Genomic DNA, 14,201 nt, shown 5'->3' with positions numbered 1-14,201 from the left:
CTGTTCTGCAGCATCTTTGCTTGGTAGGCAAGCAAACTGTTCTAACAAAATCAAGGGTTACCAAACCTCCTCAAGGCTTTAGTATTCTGCTAGCTACCCATGAAACAGTTTTGTTGCATCTTTTTACAGTCAGTAACAGTGTCAAATGAGAAAAGAGTGAAAGGACATCCGATTTGATGCCAATGCCTGTGTTCACCCACTCAACTCAGTATTTACTTTAACCGTGCATACTTTAACTTCGACACAAACCTTGGTAAGAATTACTTTTGTTGGCATATAAAAGCATTTTAAAATGTTGCAGATGAACTGCAGTGGAAGCTGGCACATGCTTTCTTTAACAGCTACAAAATTTATGGGTAGGTTTTGCCTTGCCAGTTACAGTTGAACCTTCTAAGGGACAGAGACATGATTTTCCAGATGGTAGTCTAAGTTGCTTGTCCCTTGGCTTTACCTTAATTTTGCTTTTCTTCTCCTGTTAAAGATGATATAGAAAAACATTTTGCCTGTTACTGAAAGCTAATAATTATTTTCACCATTTAGCTGAACTTTCTTTGCTATGTTATCTATAATTCTTGTCAATACTACTACAGAGAAAATGTAGGCAAAGACTGATTATTAAGTGCCTCAAGTATTAAGTTCTCATGTGGGAACTGACATATCACAGAACCATCAATTATAACAGCTTGTTTGGTCTGAGATCCCCAGCAAACACAATATAAATTGAATTGCAGAATGATTTAAAGAAGCCTGAGGGGTAAACTACAAAATGTTGCTATTGTGGTTGCTATACCCATTGCTATGCCATTTGCTGTCTCAGACCTGTAATCTACACCCACAAAAACCTGTCAGTATCACAGAACATTAGTGGGCAGTAAGATGAATGATGTACAAATACAGACTGCAGGTGCTGTCATGCATACAACCGGATACTAAAAAACTGAATGCTGCAACATAAGTTTAACGATCACTGTGTAGTTAGTATATATATAATGGAAGTGTGATTCTGTTTGCATGAACAAAATTTTAAATTTGGGAAGATTCCAAACTACCTGTGGGTATTCCACAGGGACTGTAGCAGCTTCACTTCCAGAGCATGCAGATTTCAGAGAAGTGGCGACCTACAGTTCTTTTCTCGTCTTCCTTCTATCTCACATTTGGGAAACTTTACTGACTTCACTGGAGGCTTACATGCTTCATATTAAAACAAGGCCTTGTAATCCTTCAAGAAACCATAATGAAGACATACAGTAACAGTTGTACAAATGTAAATTCAAACTCTGTGAGGTCAGAAAGCATGTTTTGTTTCATGAAGAAATGCCTGAGCTTATTATACCAATAGCTTTACAAGCAAAGATATGCATCTGGCAACTTAAAAGCTGCTTAAAAGATCATATTATGCCAACTGACATACCACTTTGTGGAAACCTTTAGAAGTCAGCTCTGAAAACTAAATATGAGCATACCCCATCACACAGTATTACTGGGATATCTGCTTTTATAGCGCTCTTTCCAAAGAGGTAAATTCATCAGTGTAATCCACTAGTTTGTGTCAATCAAAGATACATACTGTACTGAGTGCAAAAATACATCTTAATATAGAAAATGTTGCTACAGACATTCAGTCCTACTTGGACAACTGAGACAAATGGTCCCGGTGACAACTTTAAACTAAGAAAAGCTGATGGATCCACTTTACAGTTTACAGTTGGGAAAGTGAAGAAAACTTTCAATACTTAGCGTATTCCACTCAATATAATTCAAGGTCTTTTGATGTCTCATTGTTTTCAAGAATAGCAGCATTATTTACGTATTTTCTTCATGAAACATAGGTATTCTTTTTCCCTGATTTGAATTAAAAGCATTATTTTTCTCTGCATGAAGGGCAAATCAATAAAAATATACTAATGTCACTGCAGAAGTGACATAAACATTGTGACAATGGCCTAATTTTCAAAAATAAGAGCCACAAGTACCCTTGTAGGATATCAGATCTGCAGCTGATCAAAATCTTTGCTTATTTTATTACAGTCTTCTGATTTCCCCCTTTCAGGAATTATTAGATGACCTCATGTTAACTATTAGCTGCAAACTAAAGCTGCAAACACAATCTTTCCTCCCACTGTCATCCTTCTTGTCAACTTTACAGCCTTTACTTAACTGTAGTTTCCTTAGTGTCCTCAGTTCATAGTCTTTCCAACTTGCACATGAACAAGTGCTGGAAATGAGATTAAGTTCCCACAGCAGCCACTTAAATAGAAACATTGAGCAAAACTATGGAAGAGCTTATTAAAAACAAACAGTACCAATGGAAAGTACTGAAAAATTAACATTCTTGGTAAAAAAGAGTGTTGATGCTGCTAGCATAGGTTGAATATGAAAAGCACAGATCTAGTGATTATTGATTCGCTCCACTGAAGCAACTGATTTGTTGCCCTTTACTATATTCTAAAGGAAACTCAGGATTACTTAATAGTGATTATCCCATTGACTGCCACAGTTTCTCTCTAACAAGGGTTTTTCTATTGGTTTAACTCATCAATATCATAAATATTTTTGCTCTATCTTTTGATACCTAAAATGACAGGAAAAGCCTTGAAGGCCTTCCCAATCTGGTAAACCTTAAAAAAAACCAAGCCAAACCAAATATATAGGGACACAGTCCACTGGAACAGTCAACTCGCCATTGCACAATCTCCTGCAGACAGGAAAATCGTGCGTGACTTTCAAGACTGTAGAATTGCACAGGAGAGAAAAGACTCATCCTGTTAATGGGTGACCACAGAGGCGTCACAGTAAGTGTCAACCTAAGGCAGTAACAGAGCCACCTGGTTGCCAGGCCCAAAAACACCTCAAGCAAAGTCAGTCTGTGTACTTCCACAGTCAGTGCAGTCAATCCACACAGGGATAATGCGCTCATCAAGGGAAACAGAAGTAATTCTTATGTAGGTATAATAATACAGACAGGGTCTCAGAACAAGGCACTAGGCAAACAAAAATATGCCAGTATAAAATTATTTGCACAAGTTTTCTTACACCTCATATAAAAAATGTCAAAACCAGCAGTTACATGAGTTCATTCTATTTTTATTTTCTATTTTCTTCCAGAATATCCCAGCAGATATAAATTTTTAAGTGCAATATTTCATGTCCAATGACAAAAATCACATTTGAGATTTTTGTGACTTGAACTTTCAATGGATAATTGAAAGTTGAGACAGGGGAATCATTGTAAGATATTTATATTAAAGAATGAAGACTTATACTTCAATGCATTCTAACTGACAAGTGTTAGAAGATTAATCATTCTGGTTTAGTTACAGCAAAGTTCCAGTGTTGCCTCTGTTTATACATGTTTCTGATACGGAGTAAAACGAGTGCAAATGGTCATGAATGAGAGAACGAACATTCCTGGAAAAAGCCAGTGCATGGAGAATTTTACTCAGCTCTATAAAGTCTTTGTTCTAAATGGTAATTAAATGCTTGCATGCTTTTTCTACACACATTACTGGCTAGCACTTCTTATCTCCACAGCTGCTTGAAATTGTTCTCAAAATCTAGGTAGGCATAAAAGAGAAAATACAGCTTCTGCGTGCTTCTGAGTAACTCAGTAAAATGTAGACAAGCATTCAAAACTAACCAGTTCAAACAGATCTCACACTTGTAGTGCAGTTGGAAAGAACAGTCAAGTTATTATGCAGAAAACCAAATAGAAAGTGTAAGAGGAAACTAATGAAGATTTTTGGCTAATCTATCTAATGAAAGACACCAAGGCATTATTTATTATTTTAGCAATATTATGTTTTTCTAAAATTTCTGCACCTATTGTTCAGTAAATACGTGATACTTGACACTACATAGCTTAGAATAACAGCCTGATGTTCAGTGTAATAATAAAGGCTTTATGGGATAAGAACCATCTGTTCCAATTACACTCACCTTCTGAAATTTTCTGAAAGGGATGAAAACCCCTTAGACTTTCTCAATTATATGCCCTTGATAAAGTATGAGTCATCTTAAAGGAGTTTGGCATAGAGATACAATTTTCACGGAAACAGTGTAATGAGAGAACATACTGAATGTGTTCTAAATATGGCCATCCAAATGGTCATATTGACTAAAAGATTCTCAAATGAGAGAGAAAAATATGGCAATATAACTTACTCTTCCATGTCTGAAATGCTGACGGGCAATATTTCTTGGGAATTTAACAGCTTTTAAGTCAAATACTATTTTCAGCACTTTTTGTGGTGAGATCATTAATATTATTTGGCCAAATGTATTTTAATTAAATCCCACCCCCAATTCATTCTGGAACTTCTTCCCACACTGTGTGTGGAAAGAAATGTATCTCCAGATGTTAATAATTAAAGCATTAAAGGGTAAACCCAGCACCCACTTCCGCAGCTCCTGAAGCTCCCATGGTAGTGAACTGGTGTGGTTACGTTGCTGAAGAGTGTGGGTGGATTGGAAAAGGCCCTTCAGCATTTGTGCAGTTCTGCACAACATGGAAGACAGATCAAAAGGGTTTCCAGTGTAGGCAACATGTTGGCTGGGGATGGTGTTGGGCAGGATGGATATATACTTCCCACGCAAGTGGCTACATGAGAAGTGGAGAGCAGATGTTCCCTAATGTGGTCTCCTGGGGTACCACAACAGCTGGGCATGGCAGCCCTCTTCTGGCCTGGATCTTGGCAAGGATCAGTCTTTCTAATCTGTCCCTCTCTGATTGAGCAACATTTACGTATATCTCTGAGGTAGCAGGTACCAGTACTGATGTGCACGTTAATGGGAACTGTGTTTACAGAGATACGTTTCAAAGGCAAATGCATCGGGTGGAAAAACCATTTCTAGAAATTTTTCAGTGGCAAGCAGGAAGGATGCTTCCCCTGCTTTCCTACCAACTTCTGTCTTCAGACCTGGGACTGGGTACCAGGCAGTCTTTATTCCAAAAAGGCATTAAATGCAAAGAATCAGATGAAAAGCTGCACTAGGCTGAAAAAAAGGCAGGGGCAGACATTTTTAGATAAAAGTCTTTTTCTAGGTGTTAACTATACATTCACCTGTCTAAATGTCTCTAATGTCAATAATTAAATTTCCTACACAGTCTGAAAATATGTAAATATACCATTACACCCACATTTAAAGCTAGAGAAGTTTTTGATGGAAACCCATTAGGAAGAGCAAGGCGTACACTGATTTGTTGGACAAGTTTGCACAAAGTCTGGAACTTACTATGACTTCTGTTGCTATGGGCTGATATTTTCTCTCTTCCACATTTTAAAATATCCTACATTAATTTGAGGTAGTTTTGGCTTCTAGCATATCAGATAAGGATCTATTTACTTCGAGGAGAACTTTCTGAGACTCTGGACTATGCAAATGAAAAATGCCAGCAACAGCTCTAGCAAAGAGTCATGATTTCAGCCAGAAATAAATGAAGCCAAGTTATTTCCCCAAACTACATTTTTTTTTAATATCTAGTTGCAACATACTGGCATACTCTAAGAACTGAAAACTAATGGCTTTCAACAAGAGAGTTATAACGTAATCTCTCTCTCATTCTAGAATGATTTATTTGTACTTGTTACTGAAAACCAAGATCAAGACATCAAGGAATAAATTCAGAGTTCCTGACCTTTCCCAAATCTTTGCGCTATTTATTTTTAATATATAGCTGCCTCTTATTAAACAGATACTAGTGGGCCATTAAAACATCTAAAAGAAATTTTGAATCTCTTTTCATCTGTCTCACAAATTAATCCATGTTCTGTTACAAAGAAAATTATCTTTGCTTGGGTCTCCAATTAAGTACTTTATGTTCCTTGTTCTAGAAAACACTAAAGAAAAGCCAACAACAAACATTCTTAAAACCTTCATCAGTAAATATGCACCTATCACATGTGAGACAAGGTAGAACACCAGCTGTACCTTTATTTAAAAACCCCAAAACAAAATACAAACAAAACCCCCACCTCTTCAAAGCACTCCTTTGATTGACCTAAACAACTTACCTCAAAAAATGTTCCCACTGCAATCACAGGATGATAAAACCTTTGGATTGCACTAATTTATAATGTATTATAGATAATACAATACATGTGCATGCACAACAGAACACATTACAGATTGAAATCTCTACAGCAAAATTGGAAAAGATAAGGAGAGTGATTGAATGCCTATGCTATTTACAAAAGCAAGTAATTTACAGGGGAATTCATGGAATGCTTAAGTACACTGTATTTTTTCTTCACTCTTACTACTTTAAAAGAAGCCTCTAAAGTGCCTTTTCTGTTTCACACACAGAAAGGTTGGACAGCTGAATGGGAACTTTAAAACTCATTTGCAAGGTTCTGTCAAAAAGTTTTAAGTATTTTATTTTTTAACTTGACGTGCAATACTTTTCTGTATTTAAGTTGATTATTAACCTATTTCTTTCTATTCCAGGTCATTGCCTCCCAGGCCTAACCCTGGTAAGGTTGAGTTGCTTCTGATGCATCACAGAATTCCTGGAGAGCAATCTGCACAACTCATTGAGGGGAGCATTTTGGAACTGAACTGCTAGAATTGCTTCCAGAGGTGCTCAGGATGTCAACCCTGCTATCCACTGAAAAGACTGGAGGTGAGGTGTAGGAAAGGTGAGAGTGCCAGGTTAGCACCCCACTAAATGCAGAAAAAAGGAGGGCACAGCCAAGCACCGGACTAGGAGCTTCACCCCGCAGTGAGGGTATTCATCTGTCTCCCACCCCTGGTCCTCCTGCCCTATCCTGCTCCTGCAGACACCGAGCTGGCTGCTTTTCAGAAATCCTGCTGAAGGGCATGGGGCCTGGCCTTGGAAACGCGCCGTGTCAGAGTGTTCACTGGAACCAATGGCTCACCTGCCTCCCAGTAGATCATACACTGTGTGGTTTAAATAAGCAAGATAATGAAGAAGAGAGAGCTGGTTTACTCACTTTTTGCCCTTTTACTCCACTGCAGTCACATTTTCCACAGCCGGAACAACCCTGAAAATGAAGGAGACATTGAGAATTAATTGTCTGAACTGGATGACAGGCAGAACATACCACAATAAGCCAGGGATGTCAGCAGTACCATGCTGAGTGCAAGGCTGGTCAGCATGGCAAATGTTCACTTAAGCCCAACGCAACACTATTAAATTTATATAGATGTACACTTCTGGTTTCATACCACGTCCAATAAGAGAAGCCTTTGTAAAAGAAGAAAAATATCTGCTATAGTTTTTAACCATAGAAAACTTATAGTACTTCTAAATCATTGTCTTTAGGGTCACCATTTAAAAAAATAACTAATTTTTACAGAATACACACTCTGCATCTAGCAATATGAACTTCTCAATTTAAAAGAAGCAGGTTCTCCTCTAAGATACTACAGTCACACATTCAAAGCCCAACAAAATATTTAAAACAAAATCAATTCAACTGTAGAAGCATCTCTTAGGTCTCTGTTAATAAATGGCTTGCATTCTGCATAAATACTTAAGCTCTATAAATATCTGCCATTGCTTTGAGGAGAGAGGGATGGTGAAACTGCAGTTCATGATTTATCTTCTATGCTTAAGAAAAATATCAAACCTGAAGAATATGTTTTGTGTTTCTTTTCCAAATATAAAAACCATCTATACCCATTGGGTTTTTACCATGAGATTTCTTAATATTGATTTACTAATTTTTTCTGTAATTGCCAATCTTCAGATAGGAAAAAAGTAGTGTTTACAGGAAGTTAAATATTGGTATAATTACCACAGTAAACTATATCAAGAAGTATGCCTGGGTGTACTTTATGAAATCAAGTCAAACTGCAGCCCCTCAGAGAGCAAACTGCTCCTAATGGCAAATATTAGATATCGAGGCAGTTGTTAATGTTGTTTACTGGCCAGGCAATATCTAACTTCAGTGCTCTGGTCCTATTTCTTGCATCTACCACATTTCAAGTGATCTTTTTTCTTTCTTGCCTTCTATAATGACTAACTGCAATTGTCATTATGATGGGAAACCTTCCACTAAGTAAAAGTGCATTCATTGCAATAGGAGAATCCACAGAAAACATCAATAAAAACATAATCAGTCCAAATTATTCTTCAGGAAACACTATAGAGATCCTTGTTTTCTGAAAGCCTTTCTTTATAACAGCACCACCTCATGGGTTTTCTACACTGGATAAACTTGACACTGGAACAGGTTGTCCAGAGAAATTGTGGATGCCCCAATCCCTGAAAATGTTCAAAGGCCAGGCTGCATAGGACCTTGGGCAACCTGGTCTAGTGGAAGGTATCCCTGACTGGGCCAGAGGGCTTGGAACTAGATGACCTTTAAGGTCCCTTCCAACCCAAACCATCCTATGATTCTATGACTTCAATGACATAAAAAGCCACTCATTATTTTTTTGCAAAACATGAAAGGTTATAACATCTGAGAGAAGTCAGATTAACTGATCCAAGCGTAAAAGCTTTCAGTCACTTTGTGTTACCAAGTATTTCTGTACACTTAAGTGCACTTGGGCTACTCCCCACTTTTCCTCCTCATAATCATGAAGCAGCTGGTGAGTAACTCAGCAGTCTATTGCTTTTGCTATTGTCATGTCCCTCAGAAACCAACTGGGAGGAAAACAAACCAAATATTTATATCACTGAATATTGCACTAACGCACACAAGATAATTCAGCAGTTTCATTAAGCCATTAACAGGAAGCAGTCAGGGACAGCACTTCTTCAGAGTCAGCTCTCAGCACAGATGCTGGGCACCTGTCCCTCCACACCTGCGGGCTCCACAGCCTACTGGGACCTCAGTACTTATGGGAAATTGAGAAAAAATATGCTGAATCTATTCTGAATTTGGAAAACCTCCAATGAGAGACCAATAAGCATCATCACTCCAGAAACTTAAATAATATAGCAACATTAATAAAAAAAGTAAACATTGAAGACTGTCCGATAAAACTAAGGTACCAGCTCCTGAAAAAAATATGTTGCTTTTGTTGAGATACTTTTCTTTTAAATGTAGATCCACTGAATTTGTTGTTTGAAGTCAAACTTTCTCCACATTCACATAAAAATAACCACATTTTCTCTCTTACATTATTACAGCACTTTGCCACGTTATATTACAAATGCACAGAAAGATGAAAATTTATTATTTACTGCAGAAAGAGAATTAGATCAGAAAACGATGCCAACTCATGCTGCAATGCCAACTCAGTACTGACTAGAAGGGAAAAGTGCCACCCACTGAATAATCGACTTTACTCCTTGCAGTTACATGGTTATGCCTGGAAAAACATCGGGCCTCCCATTTAAAGAAATGACCCAGTGTGACCTCTCTTAGTTTTTCAGACCTGATAAGATCACGGCTGGAGGACGCATGCTTGCAGCTCATTCTTCCTCCTTCAGAATCATGTAGAAGGTTATCAGTTTTATCAACACATCCCTTAAATTCAGAAGATGTCTGTTTTAATTGCATCTGGGAATGTAATTAAAATACGTCATTGAATCATTATAAACATCTGTTTTCAAGTTAATGCCACATATTTCCTTCAGCCTGTTATTCAGCATGCATTGTTTTAGAAAAAAAAAAAAAAAAACAACCCCAAAAACCTGTTGTTATTTATTTTTAAGTTGGGGTTTGTTCTTAAGTTTAGCATGGCCAGAAGAATGGACTTGCGCTTTTCCATCTCTTTTTGTGCTTCCAAAAATGACACTGTAATATTCTATTTTTCCGGTTTCTTAAGTCTCAGAATAACCAAAGCAAGGAAGGTAAGAAGATACTGAGCATCAGGAACCACAGCTGCACAAGGCCCGATGTGCAGGTAAGTGCTGTAGCCTGCTATGGCAGAACAGGCCACCTGCCCTACAAAACTCTGCTTTTATTTTGCACTAGCATCATCTCCCACTATCACTGACTGTAACCTTTGCAAGTGGATGGAAGGTTGACCAACAATGACGGCCACTAGTCGTTATTATCCTCAGCTACTAAATGTACTTTTGAATCTGAGGGATGTGATAAAATTCTGCATATACTGGGATGAAATATGAGCTTTTTCCTTCTGGTCATCTGGGAAGATGGGAAGGCAAGACTGCAAAAAGCTTGTGGATCAAAGGTCAATTTAAGGAGGTCAAAGGGGCATTTAAGCAATATGATACTGGGTTAAAGGAAGATGGTTACAGCAGGTACAAGAATCAGGGTCTCTGTTAACCTAATCCAGTGGAGGTACAAATATCTCTACCAGTCACTGCAGCTTCCCTTTATTCAATGGCAAAAAAAAATGCGCACTTCTGTGCTGGAATCCATCTCACGTACTTTGGATGTTTGCTTTCAATGTAGATGAAGCACACCTTGGAGAACTAAGTGGTGGAGACAAATGGGCAGATTGAGCATGGGGTATGCAAGAGAACAAGGCTACAAATGAAAAGTGTATGGGTAGGATCTGTGGGCTAGAGTTACAGACAGAATGGGATTATAACAATAGCTCTTCATTCCTCAGAAATCATTAGAAATTTAGTTGAATATCTTCTGAACTGCGAACAAGGAGATCTGCATTTCTGGTACTCACTTAGGAATGACTTAAGAACCCTACACAATCAAGTCCTAAGTGGGAAACTTCACCCTGAAGGAATAATCATCACAAGGTAAGTAAGCTGAAACTATGCAAAATTATTGCTTATTTCTAAACTTCTATGATTTAAAATCAGTTTCATGTTATGAAGAATTCAGTTCATGATTTCTTGCCATACATGACTAGAAATAATGAGACAAATGGAGAGAAATAGTTTTGTCCTATCCCCCAGACATCCTCTTTGAAACAATGTCTTCCCCAGAAAGACACTGGCATTTGGAGCAATCACTGCTGTCCTCCAGGTGCCAAAACAGAAGGGGAATGCTGCATACCTCACCTACTTTACATGGTAGGCTAGCATTTTTCAAATAGCCATAGCTTCTTTACACCACAAGCTAGCCTCTCATACAATACTTGAGGAAATTCATTTCATCTTATTCCACCCACAAAATATCACTCAGCCCAGAAGCAGAAGCTCATTTTAGTGATACTAATGGCTTCATTTTTTGACAAGCATTTCCGTTCTGTTTCATTCTCCCAGACTGTCTGCAACTGATAAGCTTAGTGAATCATGCTAGCAAATCAGTATTAAACTATAAAAAGATTATGTCCCTTCAACATTGTGCATACAAATGTGCTACATGCAGACCAAGTGTTTGTCCAAAGAACAGCAATTCATTTACTATCATATTAACTTATAGTTAAAAAAAAAGTGCGCCTAATGAATGGGCACCCCAACACAGACCTCTAACTTCCATGAATCATGTACAGAGCTTTAGGGTTACTAAGCCCTGTCAGCGACAGAGCTGAGAAGGCTTCTAATAGTTGTTGCAGCAAAATGAAGAAACTCTGCACTGCAATGCAGCCTGTAAGACATCTGTCAGATTGTAGCTGCAGATTTTTGTTGTGTTTTGCCCTGTTTTTCCATGTCTAGCTACTTTCCTGGCATTAGAGGACTACTGCTTGGAACAGCCAGATGAGTAGCTTAAGAGGGAAACAACTGCCGTATTTGGAAATGCACCATTTCTGGAGGATACAGAGATCTCAAAAAACCCACAAAAGCCAAGTCAGTTCTTGGACATTCCACTGTCTTACAAAAGTGCATTTTTCAAGACAAATCATAGTTCTCTTTCCCACAACATCAGCTCAGGCTAATTGCATAGGTATCAATCAAGTTCAAAACTTACCCTTTAAAGTACACATTTAAGCGAGAAAATTAATAAAAGTCTCACTGTATACTTAACTCTGTCCATGCTAAAAATGTCATTCTGGGGAATGTAGTCAATTTTTCCTATCTAAAATCCAATGTCTTTCAAATGACTGAAAATACTGTGAACAGGTGAATGGTGACTATTCACAGTGTTTCTAATTCACAGCTGAAATGCTTCAAAAAGTAATCATACATGTTTCATCTTGTGATTTATTCATTATAAAATGGCATTTTCTGTTTAGAAATGGCACTGATGATGTTTTCTGATTAAAGACTGTAGATTTCCCATTCACATTGCTCTGTTTTGAACCCCAATTTGAGCTGAATTCAAATACCAGTTTCAAGTTGAAACACCAAAAATGTCTATGCCAACAGATGGGCATTTGACGGTGACAGCTTCAAGTCTCAGTGTCTTGCCTCCACAAAATCCACCCCTTTTCACCACTGTGTTACCCTAGTCTGGACAGGGAAGGCCAACGGAAATTTATCCCTTTGTAGCAAATGCTGTACTTCTTCCTAAGCACACGTATGCATAACTCATGTAGCTGTAACAAGAGAGCTAGATCAATGATATCTTCAAGTTTCACATCCCACCAAATACAGAAATAGGGAGGTGATGCCAACTGCAGGACACTTATCTTGCATTCCTCTCATATTTTCTTCTCTCTTCAGAATGTCAAAATAGCTCCCTGGCTGTATTGCTATTCTTGTCTTGACCCTTTGGATATTAATGCATTGAATTAGTCAAACTGCTCTTTTGTGTGTAAAGTACCACTAGAAGAAATCACTGCTATATTCCAGTTCACCTTAACATTTTTCTTAACTGATTTTGCAGCCCATTAACAACTTTAAAAAAAATTACGTTAATAAAATTTCTGATTTACACTCAGTTAGAACAAAGAGGGTAACAAAAAAAATCCAGACTGTCTTAGCAAGTTAGCAATGTTCAGTTATGTTCCCCTATAGGAGCTCATACAAAGTAAGGTGTCCTGGACTGATGATTTGAAATTCCACTCTCAAAATGGTTCATGAAAAGGAACATCTGTCTTGCATTCCTTTTCAGAACTTAAAGCAAAGAACAGAAATTGAGCAAAGTTCTCACTTCATTTGTAAACCCATCAATTTCAGATGTCAATAAATAACCAACAAAATGAAACATTTTATGATTTTATGGTTATAGAATCACAGAATAGTTAGGGTTGGAAAGGACCTTAAGATCACCTAGTTCCAACACCCCTGCCATGGGCAGGGACGCCTCACACTAAACCATGTCACCCAAGACTCCATCCAACCTGGCCTTGAATACTGCCAGGGATGAAGCATTTACCACTTCTTTGGGCAACCCATTCCAGTGCCTCACCACTCTCACAGTAAAGAACTTATGCCTTATATGCAACCTGAACTTCCCTTGTTTAAGTTTAAACCCATTACCCCTTGGTCCCATTGCTACAGTCCCTGATGAAGAGTCCCTCTAGTATCTTGTAGCCCCCCTTCAGATACCGGAAGGCTGCTATGAGGTCTCCACGCAGCCTTCTCCTCTCCAGGCTGAACAGCCCCAACTTTCTCTGTCTGTCCTCATACGGGAGGTACTCTGGCCCCTTTATTATCTTCATGGCCCTCCTCTGGACTTGTTCCAACAGTTCCATGTCCATTTTCTGTTGAGGACACCAGAACTGTACACAATACTCCAAGTGGGGTCTCACGAGAGTAGCGGGGCAGGATCACCTCCTTTGACCTGCTGGTCATGTTTCAAGCTTGAGCTTTCCTTCTCTCCCAAGCCTTTTTTCTCTCCCACCAGAAAAAAAAAAAAACAACAAATAAACAAAAAGCAACCAAACAAACAAAAAAAAAAACAAACCCCAAAACAAAACTAACAAACAAAAAAAACCCACACCAAAAAAAAAACCTAAAACAAAAAGAAAAAAACAACCCAAAACACCCAAACCCAGTTGGCAGCTCATCTTAATATCTTTTTTCTTTCTTTTTTTTTCCCCGCAAATCATGGGTAGACTTCAATTATGACTGTTCAGGGAATTCCCTTAACCAAGGGAAGGCTTATTGGTTTTACAGCTTTCACCCTCTAGGTCACCAAATTCAGGTCAGCTCTAGTCAACAACCACTGGATGTTTCTGTCATGTAGTAGCTATTTAAAGTCCTTGGTTGTGTCATTTCAGTTTTCTGAAGCTCCAGTATTCACAGAGCACAGAAGAACTGAACTATTCAAAATGACCTATGGGATATCATCTGCTTCCATGTCCCAGGCCAGGTGGCAACGGCTGTCCCCTAAGTCCAGAGTCATATTTGCTAGGCCTATGTAAGTATCTCAAATGGCAACAGATGCTTACGTTTAAGCAACAGAAATAAGTGCAACCCAGTAATCTCCAAAGGTTCAAACTTAGCACAGATAAGAAGAATGAAAATGCTC

At 38.3% G+C, this 14,201-nt stretch overlaps 1 protein-coding gene across 2 annotated transcripts in view; it reads right to left on the bottom strand.

The window, feature by feature from the left end:
* COL4A1 (collagen type IV alpha 1 chain) overlaps nucleotides 1–14,201 on the bottom strand; it is a 123,438-nt gene that overhangs the window by 64,378 nt on the left and 44,859 nt on the right. For both annotated transcript variants that reach the window (XM_061472777.1, XM_061472776.1), the window contains exon 2: nucleotides 6,951–7,001. In XM_061472777.1, the coding sequence (XP_061328761.1) occupies nucleotides 6,951–7,001 (51 nt within the window). The remainder of the gene's footprint in view (nucleotides 1–6,950; nucleotides 7,002–14,201) is intronic.

Source organism: Pezoporus flaviventris, unplaced genomic scaffold (genome assembly GCF_033815535.1).
Source record: "Pezoporus flaviventris isolate CSIRO_AGI_PZ_B2104156 unplaced genomic scaffold, CSIRO_AGI_Pfla_v1 ptg000072l, whole genome shotgun sequence".
Classification (NCBI taxonomy): domain Eukaryota; kingdom Metazoa; phylum Chordata; class Aves; order Psittaciformes; family Psittacidae; genus Pezoporus; species Pezoporus flaviventris.
This window is presented reverse-complemented; position numbering and strand designations above follow the sequence as displayed.